The sequence below is a fragment of the Schistocerca gregaria genome, chromosome 2, assembly GCF_023897955.1.
Source record: "Schistocerca gregaria isolate iqSchGreg1 chromosome 2, iqSchGreg1.2, whole genome shotgun sequence".
Taxonomy (NCBI): Eukaryota; Metazoa; Arthropoda; class Insecta; order Orthoptera; family Acrididae; genus Schistocerca; species Schistocerca gregaria.
Genome location: NC_064921.1, coordinates 176144790 through 176163691, shown reverse-complemented (window position 1 = coordinate 176163691; position 18902 = coordinate 176144790). Strand labels below are relative to the sequence as shown.

General features: G+C 42.2%; 1 protein-coding gene across 1 annotated transcript in view; it reads right to left on the bottom strand.

The window, feature by feature from the left end:
* Positions 1-934: 934 nt before the first annotated feature.
* The window catches only part of LOC126335687 (UDP-glucosyltransferase 2-like), a 42560-nt gene continuing 24592 nt past the window's right edge, over positions 935-18902 (bottom strand). Inside the window, exons 3-4 of the mRNA XM_049999145.1 lie at positions 13564-13775; positions 935-1166 (exon numbers count right to left, since the gene is read on the bottom strand). Coding sequence (XP_049855102.1) covers positions 935-1166; positions 13564-13775 — 444 coding nt within the window. The remainder of the gene's footprint in view (positions 1167-13563; positions 13776-18902) is intronic.

Sequence of the window (18902 nt, the reverse complement as noted above, 5' to 3'; positions counted from 1 at the left end):
CTCAGTGCAAGTAACGGCCATGTGTTTGTTGGAAAGAGGCCGAGTTAGGGCCTGCTACCAAAATGTCTATGTCTTAGACATACTGGACCTACACCTGGAGTTATGGTTTCAGATTGCGATTTCATATGACAGCATTAGCACTCTAGTGGCTATACCACGCACACTGAACGCAAAATTGTACGTCAATCTGTAACTGAACAGAATTCCATGGGGTATTTTCCAACAGGATAAACCTCATAACGCTGTTGTAACCAAACATACTCTAGAGAGTATCGACATATTGCCTTGGCCTGCTTGAGCATCAGATCTTTTTCCTGTCAAGCACATATGGGGCACCATCAGACAACAAATCCAGTGCCACCCAGAAACAGCGGTAACTGTCCCTGTACTGACCGACCATGTTCAACAGGTATGAAACTCCACTTCACAAAGTGAAATCTGGCACCTGTACGACACAATGCGTGCAGTTTTGGATGCTTGCTTTCAATATTCTGGCGGTTACACATGTTATCAATGTACTAGCATTTCACGTTTACAATGGCTCATCTCACATTTACATCATCCTGTGATCCAGCTATGTTAATCACTTAAATATGTTACCTAGACAAATGTATTCTCGAAATGTCATTACTCTACATTAACTATTTTTTATGTTTGCGATTTTCTTTCCGTCACTGTACCATTCCTCAGTATTAGTTGCAGTAAATTTCCCACAACATTTATGGTATCTGTCAAATCATAGAATCAGAATATGATTTTTATGTTTTAGCTTGACATGTGTTACAGATATGCTTTGCGTCGACTCTGAAGAAATAAAATAGGTCTTGAAACTATGTTCCATACATACTTGCCGCAATGTATTGTCGGATTTTCACACCAAAGATATTTTCAGATACAAATACTGGTGCACTGCCACATTTTTCATTGAAACCACTCAGCTTTTATCCTCACTTTTAAATGTTAAGAGGAGCTGGACAAGTCTGCGAAGAGATATGCATGAAAGATAGACAGCAATGGCGGCGACCAGAAGGAGGAACGCTATGACGTCGAGCAGCAGCCGCTGCCACCAGTGCAGGTCGAGGGCGGCACTGAGCATGTGCGGGGCCCCCTTGTGACGTATCACGTACTCCAGCCACCACACGGCGCGCTCCAGAGTCCACCCAGTGCTCGCGGAATATCGACGACAGAGTCCTCATGCTGTCCATGTACCTAAAAAAAAAGATACAGATCAGAAAATGACATTTCAGAACGAAGAATATGAGTATATTCATCTCCTTCTGTAAATCTTTCAAGTTGTTAAAATTCTATATCGATTTAGTAATTATGCTTACCTCAGAATAGTTAAGCGCTTAATCTAATGTTCCTTGAAACAGAAACAAATGTTTTTCTTGATGCAATAATTTACCAACAGCCGTATATATTGTAGGAATTTATTTTATTTTATGAACTTCCATGTGCTATCAGTTTTGGCATTATATTGGTGCCATCTTCAGGCCCCACTCGTCATAGTCGTAAAATCGCCATACACGGAAGGAGCCATGTAACTGGATCCCTGAATCAATCGTCCTGTAACAGCTCTTGGTGGCCAGGCGACACAGACCGAGGCAAACCGCTTGAAACATTTTGTAGTTAGCATCTGGACAAACAGTTGCTTAGGGTAGTCAAGATAAACGGGACACCTTATACACACACACACACACACACACACACACACACACACACACGCACACGCACACACGGGAGCGCGCCTTACGCCATCTCATTGCGAGGATCCGTAAGCCCGCTTGATACCACTCTATTGCCCGACGTCGGAGCCAGCGTCTTACATAATCAATAACCTCCCCAACATCCACGTACTGCTTCCCGTGGAACGTATCTTACATTGGGTCAAGTTCGCCCGTGGTAGCTAAATGGTCAGCGCGACGGAATGTCATACCTAAAGGCCCGGGTTCGATTCCCGGCTGGGTCAAAGATTTTCTCCGATCAGGGTCTGGGTGTTATGTTGTCCTAATCATCATAATTTCATCCCCATCGTCAAGCAAGTCGCCGAAGTGGCGTCAGCTCGAAAGACTTACACCAGGCGAACGGTCTACCCGACGGGAGGCCCTAGCCACACGGCAATTGTTTTATTTTATTGGCTCAAACAGATGGAAGTCGGAAAGTGCGAGATTCAAGGTGTAGGGTGGATGAGGAGGAACAGTTCAGTGAAGATTTGTGATCTCCTCTGTGGTGCAAAGACTTGTGTGAGGCCTTGCGTTGTCATGGAGAAGTTCGTATGCATATGTGTGGCGACGAACGCATTGCATCACTGAGAACTGACTACGGTCGGCCGGCACGCAGGATATCCGACAGGTTAGCGCGACCTTGTTGCTATGACAATAGGCATCCCGCCCAACGATTCACCGTGCATTTGTTCACTGACAGGTCTCCACAGACATCCTGCAAGCGCTTATGAATATCTGCAATGCTCGAGTTTTCCGCCAAAAGAAACTCAAGGACAGCTCTCTGACTGGAAATCACACCCCTTGCAGACGACAGTCTGAAGGCTATATAGAGCGCAGCCACATATCGGAACTTCATGAAACTATAGGAGCTGAAGGGGGAATATTCCACGTTGTCTCAAAAACAAAACATAAAAAATTTCAACAGAAAATGGTCGATAAAAAAGGTGTTTTTCATTACTTACTGAACGCGCCTCCCTGTGATAGTGCTGCTTTGAGTCGATATGTTACACGCATTCAAGTCTGGGCTACTGCTGATGTTACCACTACATGCTTTTGGTTTAAGGAAAGTATTGCTGTTTCAGTCTGCTGCACTCACTTGAGACGAGAATTTTCATTTCCGATGTAGTGGTTATGCACAGTAAATTCTTTCATTTTTATTTGGCTTTTTGATTCAGCTCCAATGGCCAGAACGTAGATTTTGCGAACGAGTTTAATTCCTGTGGCCAGGCAGGCTAAGATATCCACTCATTCCATCAAAATTTGCACCATTACTCTAAGTTTGTATTCTTTCTCAATTAGCAAGCAGTTGGACTTACGGAAACTGTTACTTGAAGTCCTTTTCTTGATATACGAGGCTTGAATGAAAATTAATGCCTCCACCTTCGTTAATTGGGTTTACATGGGAATATTTTAATAAAATTAATAAAACGCAAAAATGATCCTTAGAATGTGATGTTTAATTACCAACATTCACATTTTGACCTAATGACCAGCCAATTGGATACATTTCTGCCAACGATGAAAAAGGTTTTCTGAAGCTGTCACGGAAGAAGCCGACACTTTGTTTCCGCAACCACAGTCTCACAGTACTCTTAATGTTTTCATCAGAAGCATAATGGTGCCCCGCAGATCGTCTTTCGGTATTAGGAAGAGATGAAAATCAGACGGTGCCAAATCTGGACTGTAAGGAGGATGCCGTACGTTGGTGAGATTTAGTCTCTGAGGTTCTGCTGTGATGGCACGTGAAGCGTGTGGTTTGGCATTGTCATGCTGCAGGAAAACATTTCCCTTTTCCTTTCGGACACTTGTTAGCCCTCGTTTCAGAGTTCGCAGCATTGTGATGTAACGCTCTGAATTTATTGTTGTTCCACGAGGAAGGAAATCAACATGGATAACACCATCTGCGTCCCAGAACACTGTGGCTATGATTTTCCAGCTGAGGGCTGGGTCTTGAATTTTTTTCTGGAGCGATTCTTCGGGTTGATACTCCATAGACTGAAGTTTCGTCTCCGGATCGTAATGGTGTACCCACGTTTCGTCTCCTGTCACAATTGAATGGAGAAAGGCGTCACCTTCATTCTCTTAACGCGAGAGGAGTTCCTGGCAAATTTCAAGTCTGTGCTTTTTCATTTCAGGTGTCAGCATCCGGGGCACCCATCGTTCACAGATCTTCCGATAGCCCACCAAAGCAATAATGTGACACACACGTGCTTGTGAAATGCCGATTCTGCTTGCAGTTTCTCTCTCAGTGATACAATGATCGCCATGAATCAATCTGTCAACATTTTGCTTGTGTAACTCGGTGGTTGCTGTCACAGGACGTCGTACTCTTTGTTTGTCATGCAGGTCAGTTGTTCCCGCCTCAACATCTTTAGACTTACTCGCCCAACGGTGCCCAGTATTCACATAAACACAATCACCATAAACTGCTTTCAATCTCTGACGAATCTCCTTTGGGGTGACACCTTCTGCTGTCAAGAATTTAATGACTGCACGTTGCTTAAATCGTGTGGACCGACCGTATGCGCAGGGTTCCCAACTTTACACTGTTAAAACACAACCGTTCAATGCTAAGGCTTCCCGCCAACTGGAGCTGTAGAGAAGAGGCTACGGAACAAGCCAGTACCAGCCGTATATCAATGCTGCCAACTCTTGAAGAGTTACATAGGTGAAGGCATTACTTTTCAGTCAACTCTCGTATTTCACTTAATTGGTTCACGTAATATTGAGTAATAGCCTTCGGGGTGTTATTGATTGTCCTGTGAGAGATAGTTTCATGAACGGAGTGAATTTGGAACGATTATTGTGTCCATATAACCGCTTTCTTCCGATATATATTGCTGTTTTTCAGCAGTTAAACGTCAGTCGCCGAACAGGAAAACCGGCGGCAACATAGACGGCATTTAATGCATTGTCTTTTATCAAATATTGAATAAATACAGTCTATTTATACTATCAGCGTCCTTAAGCAATGCTCACGTATGTTGGTACATCTTCTCGCAGAAATGTATATGTATTTATTTATTTTGGGTGGGGAGGGTGTTTTGCGACAATGCCTAGCAACAGTGTGATATCATATTGCCGATTATTGACTCAGAAAATGCTCTGTGTTATATGAGGTTTGGCGTTCGCCAGCTCTGGTATAAAAGTATTGCTGGATTTTTTTAAATTTTATTTCTACTGTGCATGTTTGCATTTACCGACATGGTTAAAACTCATTAATGAACCTCTAGAAAGAAAAATTGCATCTAGGTTTTATTCAACAAACGAATAAACAACACTGAAATTGCGAAGAGCCAAAAGTGTCTGATGTCAGCAGTGTGGCGGAATCTGCAAAGCTGACGGCCAAGGGAAGCTGGAAAATTTTACTACGAAGCGAGCTCCCACTCATTTCTTCGCCCTGGAAGGATAGAATACTTCGTCGACTACGCCGAAAAAAAAGGAGTGATAGTTCAACTGAACTGGCAAAAGCATATGAAATGTGAAGAAGCAACGCAAATTGATTCTGGCTCATCATTTGTGAGGAAAAGACTTTGTGCAACGGAGATCAAGGCTAGAGCTGCCAAAAAGAAGCAATTTGTAACTGCTGCAGTGAGGAAAGAGGGGCTGGCATGGGACAGACTCCAAATAAAATGGACTAAAGGGCTATGGAGAACTGTGATATTTTCAAATGAAAGCCGATTTTCCATGATGAGTGACAGATCACAGATCGTCAGGTGTGAACCCATTGAAAGGATAGATCCTGACTGCCTTGTGAGAACCATGAAATATATTCCACTGATAATGGTATGGGGAGCAATGACATACCAAGGTGTTGGAAGGCTGTATTTTGTTCAGGGGACGACAGACAGTGATCAGTACCTAGTTGTGATTTGGCGATCTCTGATGTTCACTGTATGGGTTTTCCGACAGTATATGGCTCCATGCCACTCATCAAAAAACGTCAATTTTGGTTATTTTTGTAATAGCAGTTTCCAATGTTATTGCTGTTATATATCGTGCAAATCTATCATTTCAGATTCGTTATGCTATGCCTGAACTGAGTATCACAGAAATTCTGTAGCCGAGACATTCGCCAGACCTTAATCCAACTCAGAATTTGTGGCTACTGCTCAGTAGAAGAAGCCTGCGACAAAACAGGAGTTGTTCGAGGCGACTGTGAAAGTGTGGCACCATCAAATTGACATCAGCACCATCAGAAAATTGATCGACTCCATTCCTAACAGAGTGAAGCTGTTGTAAGTGGCAAGAAGATCCAACAAAACACTAAGATCGTTTAAAATATGGCTACTGAATAATGCACTTGTGGTACACAATATTTTACACTGTGATCAAATTAAATGGATATTTCATCAAAATATTTAATATTTGAATTCGATATCATCAGTGATATGGCATGTCGTTATATAGATATGTACGTACTGCTGTCATATTTCCTTGAATTAAAATATTAGAAACAATCTTTTTATTCATAACAATGTTCCTTCTCACTTGTATACTGTCCCTACTTAACAAATATTCAAGTTTCAAAGACGAATTGGTTCTTGAAAGTTTTGTTCCAAAATTCTATGGGAATGTACAAAAATTTTGAACAGTAGTATATGTTTATTTTCTGCGCTAAAACATCATTCTTGCTATTAATCATTTAAAGTGATACAGTAGATTGTGTTCCACTGCACCTTACATTGCGAATGCTAAATGTTCTTGCTACATCGTATTGTCATACGTATGTCAAATGGCAGCAAGCAAGCACTCCGTCTGCAAGCCACAAGTGGACCATGGGGACCATCCGACCGCCGTGTCATCCTCAGCTGACGATGCAGGTAGGAGGGGCGTATGGTCAGCACACCGCTCTCCCGGTCGCTATGAGGGGTTTCTTTGACTAGAGCCGCTACTGTTCGGTCGAGTAGATCCTCAACTGGCATCACGAGGCTAACTGCACCTCGAAACATGGCAACAGCGTAAGGTATCTCAGATGGTCACCCATCCAAGTGGCGGCCACGCCCGACAGCGCTTAACTGCGGTGATATGACGGGAACCGGTGTATCCACTGCGCCAAAGCCGTTACCTAATTAAATGGACCTGCGGGGAAAACGGCTTCACACAAATGATGAGCACTGTTACCCTAATATCAAATAGTAGAGAACTGTTAGGTTCCTATATTTTTAAAATTAAGTAGAGCAATGATTAGACAGCTTGGTTTCATTTGGAGGGGGGCATGAGTGCAACAATGAGACGCTTCTCCGCGTAATGCCACATACCAGTTGGTGTGCAACGAAGTTAATCATCCAAGCACTACTTGGCTAGCATAATGAGGAAATTATTGCGAACAAAATATGCTTTACTTATCTTTCTCTCTTGCTTCCTAGTCGTTGTCCAAGGTCGGGTTCGTTATGTGATGACTGAAATACGTGCCTCCCCCCCTTTTTCGTCATTTACTTACATAAGATCAACTGCTCGAGACAAGTGAAGCAAATGACAAACAACTTCAGACGAGTTGTGGAGTAAATTTCAAGTTGTAAGTTAATAACAGACTGAGTGGCACAATATCTTCACTGGTCGAAAGCTAAATAGCGTCGCAGAATTATCGCTCAAGGCCCATACTTACAACCTTGCATTTCTCACGACAGTTTTATCAAACAGAAAGTTTTAAACCTCAGTAATTTAATAATCATTTCATAAATTTTGATAAAAGTATATATGTTTATAAAAACATGAAAATTAACGCTACAAAAATAGAGTATGATATTCGTTATTCATATTCACTCAATTTTATAAAAGAATATTCTAGAATGCGTACGTTATTACCATCGATAACTACCGAAATAAATTACTATTGGAAAGAAAATTGTTCTTTGAAATGTGGAGACAAGCGAGATTTCAATTTTGGTATTCCAAACCTGACGCAAAAAACTTTCACCTCTAGAAATTTTACGTAATACATGCATTGTAAGTATTGTAATTTTAATGTATTTGTTTAAATAAAATGTTTTGAAACACCATTATGTATACTATTCCAGTTGGAGACTGGTAACTAAACACTGAATAATAAAGCTTAATGTCAAAAATCCATAATAAAATTTTAACAATTTCTGGAACATATTGATTACAGACTACGTATTTAATGTGGAGTATAAAACAAAAATTAATGTGTTATTTGGATCATCAGTTACGTTTAAATTACCTCTTTCGTTTTAAAGTGAAGGATGTGATGACGAATCTTTATTACTATACGTTAAACATACCTTTGATACCTGACTGCATCTCAAACGAAATGCTTTTATTAGATACAACACATGCTGAGTGAAACAATTACTTATATCTCATCATATGTATCGCATAATTCAAATATGAGTTACTACCGAGAAGCTTCATGAACATTGGCATTGACTGCTCCAGTAACGGAAATTTACCTACCCCGCCCAGATACAGTTCAATCTGACGAATTTAAAACTGAACATGAATGTATGTATTACATAAACAAGTGATCGTGCTACCCAACAAGCATCAACAACTATGTTGGAGGTATTGAAAAAAAAATTTGTCTTGATGACACCTCCCTCAACCACGCCCAAGATGGTCAGTTTAAATGTTACGAAAAAACACCTCAATGTTAGCTTACTTGGAGTCGTGAAGGACGGTCCGTATGTCCCTCAGAAGGGTGTCTTTGGTGACGTCACTGTACTCTAGCCGGACGGCGGCCCCGGTTTGTCACACCTTGGCGGCGTTGTGGTCGCAGAAGAACGGGATGACGAGCTACGGAATGGCGTGGTACGTGGCTTCATTCAGACTCTGCACGCCGCCTTGCGTAATGAAAAGTCGCACATTGGGATGGGCTGTAATACACACAAAGATAAGAATAATTCAGTTGATATTTCTTTGCCGTATAACTTTATTCTCACCCTCCAGTGAAGCTATGTGTCCTTGTATCCGACAGCTGGCTGCTGTATGGAATGAGCGCAGCGAGGTGGTCCACGTGCAAACTTGAGATAATGGCAGAAAGAAGCCCGTGACTAGTGATAGTAGTTGCCCAGTACTCCCTCTTTATCAGATCATAAATAATGGAAGCCTGTAAAACTGTGGCTGTGTTTATAAGTACATCATTCGAAATAGGGTTAGTCCGAGAGAGTTGGACCATCGGCTGAGACGGACCAGTGGCATATTTCACAAATGCGCCGCTAAAGACCAGTTTCCGCTACTTGAAAAGTAAGCTCTTATCGTGAACAAACGTTGTGCAGAAGTGTTGCTGTCATTTTAGTGTTAGTTCTGGAGGAAAATCAGATTTTCTGTCCTTGTAAGATTAAAAGAAATATCGTGTAGTTAAATAATTGGTAATATTAAGCCTTAGTTTTCACAGTATTGATGCAGTTTTTTTAGTGCGAGCTTGACAAATGAGTATGCATGAACCTAACATAAAATGGCCACCGAGTTCACTGCCAACAGACAGAAGTCCAGGTGGTCCATCTTTCCCAGAAAACTGGGAGCGATGGATAAATGTTATTTTGGAGAGATGGAGCACTAATTTTAATGTGAGACAGATGGAGCACAATTAAATTTGGCTAAAGGCATTAACAGTAATCGCACTGAAGATGGCCGCAGACATGGACTATACTTTCTTGTCGGAAGATATGTGTGTGTCAACAAATGGAGGAGTAAAATCTTATGCAGAGGCCAACTAAGCACTTCAAAGCTCATGAAAAGAACCATTCATCCCAAACAAATCAAGAAAGCTGAGTTACATACGCAAGTCAGATTCCTTTACTGGCACAACTTCGCACTCCTGCTAAACCTAAGACTTTCAAGAGTATCACCTCAAAACTGACTACTCCTAACCCAGCAAGAAGAAATATCACACGTCCCTTCTATCGATAAAACCATGAATTTTAAGAGGAAGACAGCAATTATATCCAAAGGTTTAAACTCTGTTGAAATTGTAGAACCTGTAAGAGAAAATAGAGATGGAAAAAGAAAGGAAAGAGAAAAAAGGCACAAAAAATCAACAAAGGGAAATAGTAACGGAGAAAAAAACAGAGTGAAGAAGTTCAGTCTGAAAATTCCGGCAAATAGCTCACCGGTGTAGACACTGTAGAAGATTACGTAAATAACAAAACTAATAAAAATTACGATTCGATTCCGTACGTTGCCTGTTCAGAACGATCAGCATTTGGTGATAAGTGCTGTCGAGAAGACAAAAACAGGCGAATACTTGAGAAAAAACCGACAGCTAGTTAGGGTAGCCAATATTAAGTCAACATTTTTAATAAACTGATAAAATTGTAATGGACAACATTTAATAATACAATTCTGTATTCATTACAACATATTCAAAACAAAAATATTAAATTTTTACTCACTCTTTCCTTCATGTACAGCCATTTTTAAGTGGTCCTCTCACCCAGACCACTGATCCATCTCACCCATGCACGTATGTGTGAGACGGATCACGCATGTATATTTTCATTTTACGATACCTCTCGTATTTTAAGGAGCAGTGCTTCAATAATATATTGTAGTTAAGTCTGTATGACACTCTATACAAATATTCCACCAAAAGTCAAAACAGGTGAAAAACACAGAAATTTCATGCTGAAGATAAGAAGTGGTCCAACTGTCCGAGACTCACCCTAACGGATTAAAGAAGACAAAGTGTATATATAGTCTTACGATGGCTTTGCTTCAGCAACAAACAAAAGGAATACGAGCGTGTGCATCAGCTCAATACGTGAGACATTCAGCAATTCTTCTTTTAGCTCCCGAATTTGGTGACGATCACAATCAGCTTCCTCCACTTTACATGTGATATTATATTCCGGCAATATCCGACAAAGTTCCCTCAGCGCTGGCACTAGTTTCTTTAAACAACAGTAACTTCTCAGTACTCGGTGCAAAGCTTCTTTCAATGCTCTGTCGTTCAACAATAAAATCACTGAACATCAGTTGTTAGTTGTGACTTCATTTCGTTTACAGCAGCCTGCGATGGCTGTTCATGTACGAGTAATAACTAACGTCGTCAACGGTAATGGCTGAAACGAGCTGGAGGAATAATTTCAAATGTTTCATAACAAAATAAAGCGAGGAGCGAAGCTGCTCTCAGCAAACTGTTTTCTTTCCTCTTGTCTCCATCGAACAGACCAGGCGTATTTTATGCGTGTCTCTCTGTAGTAGTATTTGTTTTGATTTATAATTTAAAATGTTAAAAATTTATGTTTCATTTAAAAGTAAATCTACTCTCCACAATTATTAAGTGCTACGTCATTTATCAGCTATGTATTTTTTTTTAGGACAACTAGCTGGATCCTTGAGCGGTGCAGATCATGGTAAAGAGACGCAATGTGTCAAAAAAACGAATTTGTGAGATTATTCGCTGATCATTTAATTGTGATTTGCGATTATTTTGAGCAAGCACAAATTACAAGGGAAGATCGGAAAGTAACGCACAATAATTTTTTCTCCCCTGGTAGTAGAGTTGGAATGTTGAAATTTCACGACGATATAGTTTGAAACGAAGGTTATAGAGATAATTTTTTTATGCAGCTCTGTCGCGAGAAACCTGAGCCACGAAACAAAAAAAAGCGCCCACGTTACTTTCGTGAAATTGTGACGAGCAGCGAAGTATAGCTCGATATTTGTGTGCCAAAGGTATAAACCGAGTGAAACTCACACGGACATGGGTGTCGTTTATGTGAACCACTGTATGGATCGCAGCAATGTCTCCAGGTGCTGTGCAACCTTAGCGATTCACCACGCTCCGGGTGTCCAATAAAAGCTGCAACCACACAGCACTTTTGAACGACTGGCATGTGCAGCTGCGAACCTTGGCGGTTCACCATTTCCTATGGTGTACTGTACACTACAGTTCACAGTATGTAAAGTTAGTGCTCGCCCCCAAGTTTCTGCTCCTGTTCGTCTGTAAATCGCCAAATTTAGGTGGGAGGTGCTCCAGCACTCACCATAATGTACGGACCTTGTACCGTCGGACTCTCATCTGTTTGTTCCCATGAGGAAATTCGTGGCCGACCAACGCTTTGCGATGTGAAGTCAGCCGTCGGCAGATGCCTGTATTCCAACCAAACGGACTTCTGCGAACAAGCATACTGAAACTCGTACCACGATGGGATAACTGTCCTGAGAACGTTGATGACTACGTAGAAAAGTAGGTGAGAGGTGTAAGTTCATTTGTAATTTTTTTGTTACCTCTTAAAATTTTTGTTAGCAAAATTATTGTGAGTTATTTTCCGATATTCCCTGGTACATATGATCTGCCCATTGTCTCAGAAGAGCGAGTCTGCTCCTCTCGCACGTGTCAGATATGGGATCTACAGAACTGAAGGCAGTGTTAAATTACTGCGGCACGTGAATGGTAAAAACTTCTGGAACCAATTTCATTTTGAACTTAACCCATTCTCTTTAGATGCGTATCAGATGCAATGGGAAGAAATAGGCGCTACCTTCAACAGTGACCGCTCTTCCATTGCTCAATGAGAAGGAAACTATACTCATACGCTAATTTTATTTTCACAAATTCTGTCATTTTATTCAAATACCGCAGCCAACAATGTGTCAATCAATCCATTTCCGATATAAATGAGAGTATGTGCTAATTAGTTGCCTCTGACTCCATAGTGAAGCATTGTCTTAATTAATGCAAATGCGTTTGTGCTTTTCAATTAAGACCACATGTAATTGAGCTCAGATTTCACCCTTTTGCTACCTATTCTCGAAGCATCGATAACCGCACGATTGGTCAACGCCTTTGAAGTGCTCTCAAGGTCAACCAGTACAAATCACATGAAATTACTGACATGTAAGGTTTTTTGCGTTAATTGGCCCCATGCTGCTAAATCTCAAATGCAATGTTGATATACTGGGAAATTTTTATTTGAGACATATAATGCAGTGTACGGAAACAGGAATGTTGTGTAATGTGCGATAAACTGAACTTAATGGTTCAAATGGCTCTGAGTACTATGGGACTTAACATCGGAGGTCATCAGTCCCCTGGAACATAGAACTACTTAAACCTAACTAACCTAAGGATATCACACACATCCATGCCAGAGGCAGGATTCGAACCTGCGACCGTAGAGATCCTGCAGTTCCAGACTGAAACGCCTATAACCGCTCGGCCACTCCGGCCGGCAAACTGAACTTAATATAAGTTGTATCGTGATCACACATTTGGTGCACGAGTGATCATGTGAAACGATTGAGAAATACGTTTTCTTGTCTCCTATTGGCAAGTCCTTTTCTGGCATCTGATTGGCTGATCGTGTAATTACTTGTTAAGAGATTCTAATTACAACTGGTACACATTGCAAGATCATAGTTAGAAGTGTGTGAATAGAGTGTTTTTGACTGTGATGGGTATTGCCAGCAATAACGGTCAAATGAGCAATACAGGCAGTCACTAACAACGTAGTGTAACAATGTATGGATTTATAATTGCCGCTACCGAATTGTTTAAGCGATCAGTGGCTTTGAACAGTAGCAGAAGTCAACACTACTATTATCGTTAAGAGAAGACTGTACGATAAAACTGCGAATCTGATGATACGTAAGTCAATAAAGGTAACGTGAAGTTGTAATTTGCTCAAAACAGTATCGATAAATATGCTGATGAGAAGTGATAGAGGACAGCAAATGTCTGGCAAAAAATGCTTGATATGTTCAACATTCAGTAGTAATGATGAGGGGAGCTGTTGGAAAGAGGCTACAATGTAAATGAAGCAACTTTATCATCTGTGCAGAAAAGACTGTTTCATCTGTGAGATTATTGTTTAGAGTGTCACCGATTACCCTTAGGCTAAGATAGATACGATATGCAGATATAGTTACGTGCCTAGGACGTCCTGCTGTGCTGACCATGATGTTCTCAGGTCGACCGGGAAGGGAGTCGTTCTCCCACTGCCAGAGGACCTTCTGGGGCAGCTCCCGGAACGCTTCAATGAATTCCTGTCGGCTCCAGTCTGACATCGCATTGCTGCGCAGATTGGTTCCTAGGCAGAAGTAGATGACGCCGTGTTCTGCCCCATCTAGGAACAGCTTGATGTCCTGACGACAATTCACTAGAGATCAGAAATGAGCTCTGTATACTCGCTGTAAGCACGTCAGCGGGTCCTATGACGTCATGCCCCTACTTACCGCCCCTGTATGCTCCGAGACTCGATTCGCCAGTGTCTGCCACTGAATACGCTTGGGAGTGTTGTCGGGTACAAATAGACTATATCAGCGTAGAAAGGATGGCGAGTACACGAGACAACGAGTATAACCAAGGACTCGTGGTATTGCCACTACATACGCAACAATTGGCCATAACATTGTATACCAATATACAGGATTAAGAAAAATTCGCGCGCTCGGACATGGCAGAGGTTATTCCTTACCTACTAACAATACAAAAAGATCTGTCACAAAATTTCTTCCTGCGTATATTTCCGGCCGTAAATGGACATTAAAGACTGGCAATCTGGCAACACTGTAAGCACATGTACGGTAACTACACCTGTCAGCATATGTATTAGTGCTGTGCTTTTTGTTTAGCACGCAGGAGGTCGAGTTTTCGAATCCACGCCGAGGCGTATTTGCTTTTATGTACCAATTTTATTATGGCGTATAATACTGTTATATACATCGTTTCTTAAGCCATACGTTTCGATCATTCACATAGTTCAGTGTTCAGTAGAGGTGAACATAACAAAAACGTGGTCAGACAAGACTGAAAAAAAATAGACAACTAAAACTAATTACCTTTCGTGGAATAAGATAACAAAACAAAAAATCAATTTCGAGATGCTAAAGATGATTGTACAGCTGAAGAACACGCCAGCCGGAGTGGCCGAGTGGTTCTCGGCGCTACAGTCTGGAACCGCGCGACCACTACGGTCGCAAGTTCGAATCCTGCCTCGTTCATGGATGTGTGTAATGACCTTAGCTTAGTTAGGTTTAAGTGGTTCTAACTTCTAGGGGACTGATGATCTCAGAAGCTACGTCCCATAGTGCTCATAGCCATTTGAACCATTTGAAGAACACATCTACTAGTCATTTGTACTATATGCAGTAAGTCTGTATAGATGTAACACATTAACGACAAGTGACAATAAGGATTTCCATGTTAAAGATTCCATGACGTTTTAAAAATGAATACACTACTCAAAGTGACTCCCCTGCACCTGAAAACACTGCCGGACCCGCTGGATCATACAGCTCTGGACTCTTCGCAACTGTCTGCCTCCACAGACACAAGAGAAGCTTCAACATGCGCTATCAGTTCTTCCACCTGTGTCAGCGGAGTAGATTTCACGTGCAACTTCAAGTGCCCTACAGGAAGATATCCGGGGAATTGAGTCAGGTGAGCCCGAGGGCTAAACAAATGGATCTACATCTACACCCATACTCCACAAGCAACCTGACGGTGTGTGGCGGAGGGAACTTTGAGTACCTCTATCAGTTCTCCCTTCTATTCCAGTCATGTATTCTTCCTGGAAACAAAAATTGACGGTATGCCTCCGTGTGGGCTCTAATCTCTCTGATTTTATCCTCATGGTCTCTTCACGAGATATACGTAAGGGGGAACAATATACTGCTTGACTCGACGATGAAGGTATCTTCTCGAAACTTCAACAAAAGCCAGTACCGAGCTACTGAGCGTCTCTCCTGCAGAGTCTTCCACTGGAGATTATCTATCACCTCAGTAACGCTTTCGCGATTGCTAAGTGATCCTGTAACGAAGGGCGCTGCTCTCCGTTGGATCTTCTCTATCTCTTCTATCTACCCTATCTGGTACGGATCCCACATTGGTAAGCAATATTCAAGCAGTGGGCGAACAAGTGTACTGTAACCTACTACCTTTGTTTTCGGATTGCATTTCCTTAGGATTCTTCCAATGAATCTCAGTTTTTTGTGGGGGTTGGAAAAATTACCCACTTACTACATCCAAAAATTCATTTAATGGGTGTAAGGAGTTGCCATTAAGAAATTCTTTTAGTTTCCTTTTAAATGGTATATGGCTATCTGTCACACTTTTGATGCTGGCATCTGCTTTACCGACGATCAACTTTATATGATCATTCCATTTTAAATCACTCCTAATGCCTACTTCCAGATAATTTATGGAATTAACTGCTTCCAGTTGCTGACCTGCTTTATTGTAGCTAAATGATAAAGGATCTTTCTTTCTATGTATTCGCAGCACATTACACCTGTCTACATTGAGATTCAGTTGCCATTCGCTGCACCATGCTTCAATTCGTTGCAGATCCTCCTGCGTTTCAATACAATTTTCCATTGTTACAACCTCTCAATATACTACAGCATCATCCGTAAAAAGCCTCAGTGAACTTCACTTGTTATCCACAAGGTCATTTACGTATATTGTGCATAGCAACGTTCCTACTACACTCCCCTGCGGCACACCTTAAAACACTCTTACTTCGGAAGACTTCTCTCCACTGAGAATGACATGGTGCGTTGTTATCTAGGAACTCTTCAATTCAATCACACAATTGTTCTGATACACCATATGCTTTTACTTTGTTCATTAAACGACTGTGGGGAATTGTATCGAACGCCTTGCGGAAGTCATCTCCCTGCCAGAGCCGTTTCACTTTAAATATTATGTCTAAATACCGTCGGACATTAATTCCAAAGTGTGGAGATGAACCGTCATGTTGGAAGCATAACCTCTTCCGAAAATGAAATGGAACATCTCGCAATACATCAGGCAAATACTTTGAGAGGAATGGACGATACCTTCGTGCAGTCAACATGTCAGGCAACAAGTAGGGACAGAAATTGCAGTCGCCAAATATTCCGGCCCAGACGTTGACGCCAAAGTGAAATTGATATCCACGGTCGAGGGTTACGTGCGGGTTAACGTCACACCAATGATGGGCATTGTGCATACTGAAGACACCGTCGCGAGAGAACGCTGCTTCATTCGACAGAAATACGGTGTTTAGGAAGTGTCGTTGGCATCCTGTTGTTGTTGGAACTACTCACAGAATTGCATCCACAGACGGCGATCTGCAGTATGCAGGTGTTACGTTAAAGAATAGTGACAGGGGTGCAACCCACGTTCGTGAGACGTCAATGGCAGTGCGTTGCGAGACACGCAGCTGCCTTGCCACTTCGCTGGGGTTCTTGGTGTATGGCCTCCAGAATAGCTTCCTCAGTAGGTAGAGTGCGGTCAGTCTGCGGACGATCTCTGTCAATGATGGTGGGAGGAGAGAAGCTGTCTCCCGAAGGCTAAGCTCCATACGGCTAAACATATCAAGTCCAAGCCCACCGTGGTGATTAATTGAATCTCCCAACAAGCGTTGTAGTTCCATGATTTTCTTTCAATTTAATACAAAAGATATCTGGTATGTTCCTTGGCCCGCACTAGCGGTTAGAGGTCAACTGGATGACGTCGACCAGGATATCTAACAGGGTCAGTAATTCAAGAACAGCCTTAATCGCATTTATTATTGTTATAATACTACCAACCGGTTTCAGCCTGACGTAGGGGTGATAGTTTCCTGCCGTTATGTAGACAGATGTGACACCACCATCAATCTACCAATGGTGTAAACGCCCAGAAGATGACCCCTACGTCGGGTTGAAACTGGTTGGCGGTATTAGAAAAAATAACTGTTCCTCAATTATTGATTAATCGTACTAATAGCTGCTTCTCTCCACAACCATGTTGTCCAAAAATCTATCTAACAGAGTATCCACGAGCGGAAACACTAGTCCGGTTATCAGTTGCTCCAAGGACCTGAAGCATATCCACATATTCATCGTCTGTATATGCCATACCTCTGCCTCACCGCTTCAGAATAACACGAGGAGAAAATACGATATGTGTACGAATGGAAATGGAGTGTCACGGGTGCGTTATTCCGCTAGCACCTAGTTACAGTCTGGGGAACAGCGCACACAGTATGAACCCGTATCAGTCGCAACGGGCTCTTCGACCTAAAGTGCATCATCTCCCTTACCGCGTTTGTTCTGCATGATTCACCCCAACACTACTAATCGTCAAATTTTCGTTTTTGATATTACTCTGTTTCACCAACGGTAATGAAAGTGATGTTTTCACATTTCCATAAAAAAAGGTAGTAGTAATAGTAACGTATGGAGATACTAAACAGCATGAGGTTATCAGACTCATTGTTAAAAGGCATAATTAGCGGTTACATAACGGTAATACATACAAATAGTAACTGAGTTTGGAAATTACACTACTGGCCATTACAATTTCTACACCACGAAGATGACGTGCTACAGACGCGAAATTTAACCGACACGAAGAACATGCTGGGATATGCAAATGATTAGCTTTTCAGAGCATTCACACAAGGTTGGCACCGGTGGCGACACCTACAACGTGCTCACATGAGGAAAGTTTCCAAACGATTTCTCATACACAATCAGCAGTTGACCGGTGTTGCCTGGTGAAACGTTGTTGTGATGCCTCGTCTAAGGAGGAGAAATTCGTACCATCACGTCTTCCACTTTGATAAAGGTCGGATTGTAGACTATCGCGATTGCGGATTATCGCATCGCGACATTGCTGCTGCGTTGGTCGAGATCCAATGACTGTTGGCAGAATATGGAATTTGTGGGTTCAGGAGAGTTGTGCGCAACGCCGTACTGGATCCCAACGGCCTCGTATCACAAGCAGTCGAGATGACAGCCATCTCATCCGCATGGCTGTAACGGATCGTGCAGCCACGTCTCCATCCCTGAGTCAACAGATGGGGACGTTTTCAAGACAACAACCATCTGCACGAACCGTTCGACCATGGATGCGGCTACCCTTGACGCTGCATCACAGACAGAAACGCCTGCGATGGTGTACTCAGCTACGAACCTGGGTGCACGAATGGCAAAAAGTCATTTTTTCGGATGAATCCAGGTTCTGTTTACAGCATCATGATGGTCGCATCCATGTTTGGCGACATCGCGGCGAACGCACATTCTAAACGTGTATTCGTCATCGCCATCACCCGGCGTGATGGTATGGGATGAAATTGGTTACACGTCTCGGTCACCTCTTGTTCTCATTGACGGCACTTTGAACAGTGGGCGTAACATTTCAGATGTGTTACTACCCGTGGCTCTACCCTTCATTCGATCCCTGGGAAACCCTACATTTCAGCAGGATAATGAACGACCGCATGTTGCAGGTGCTGTACG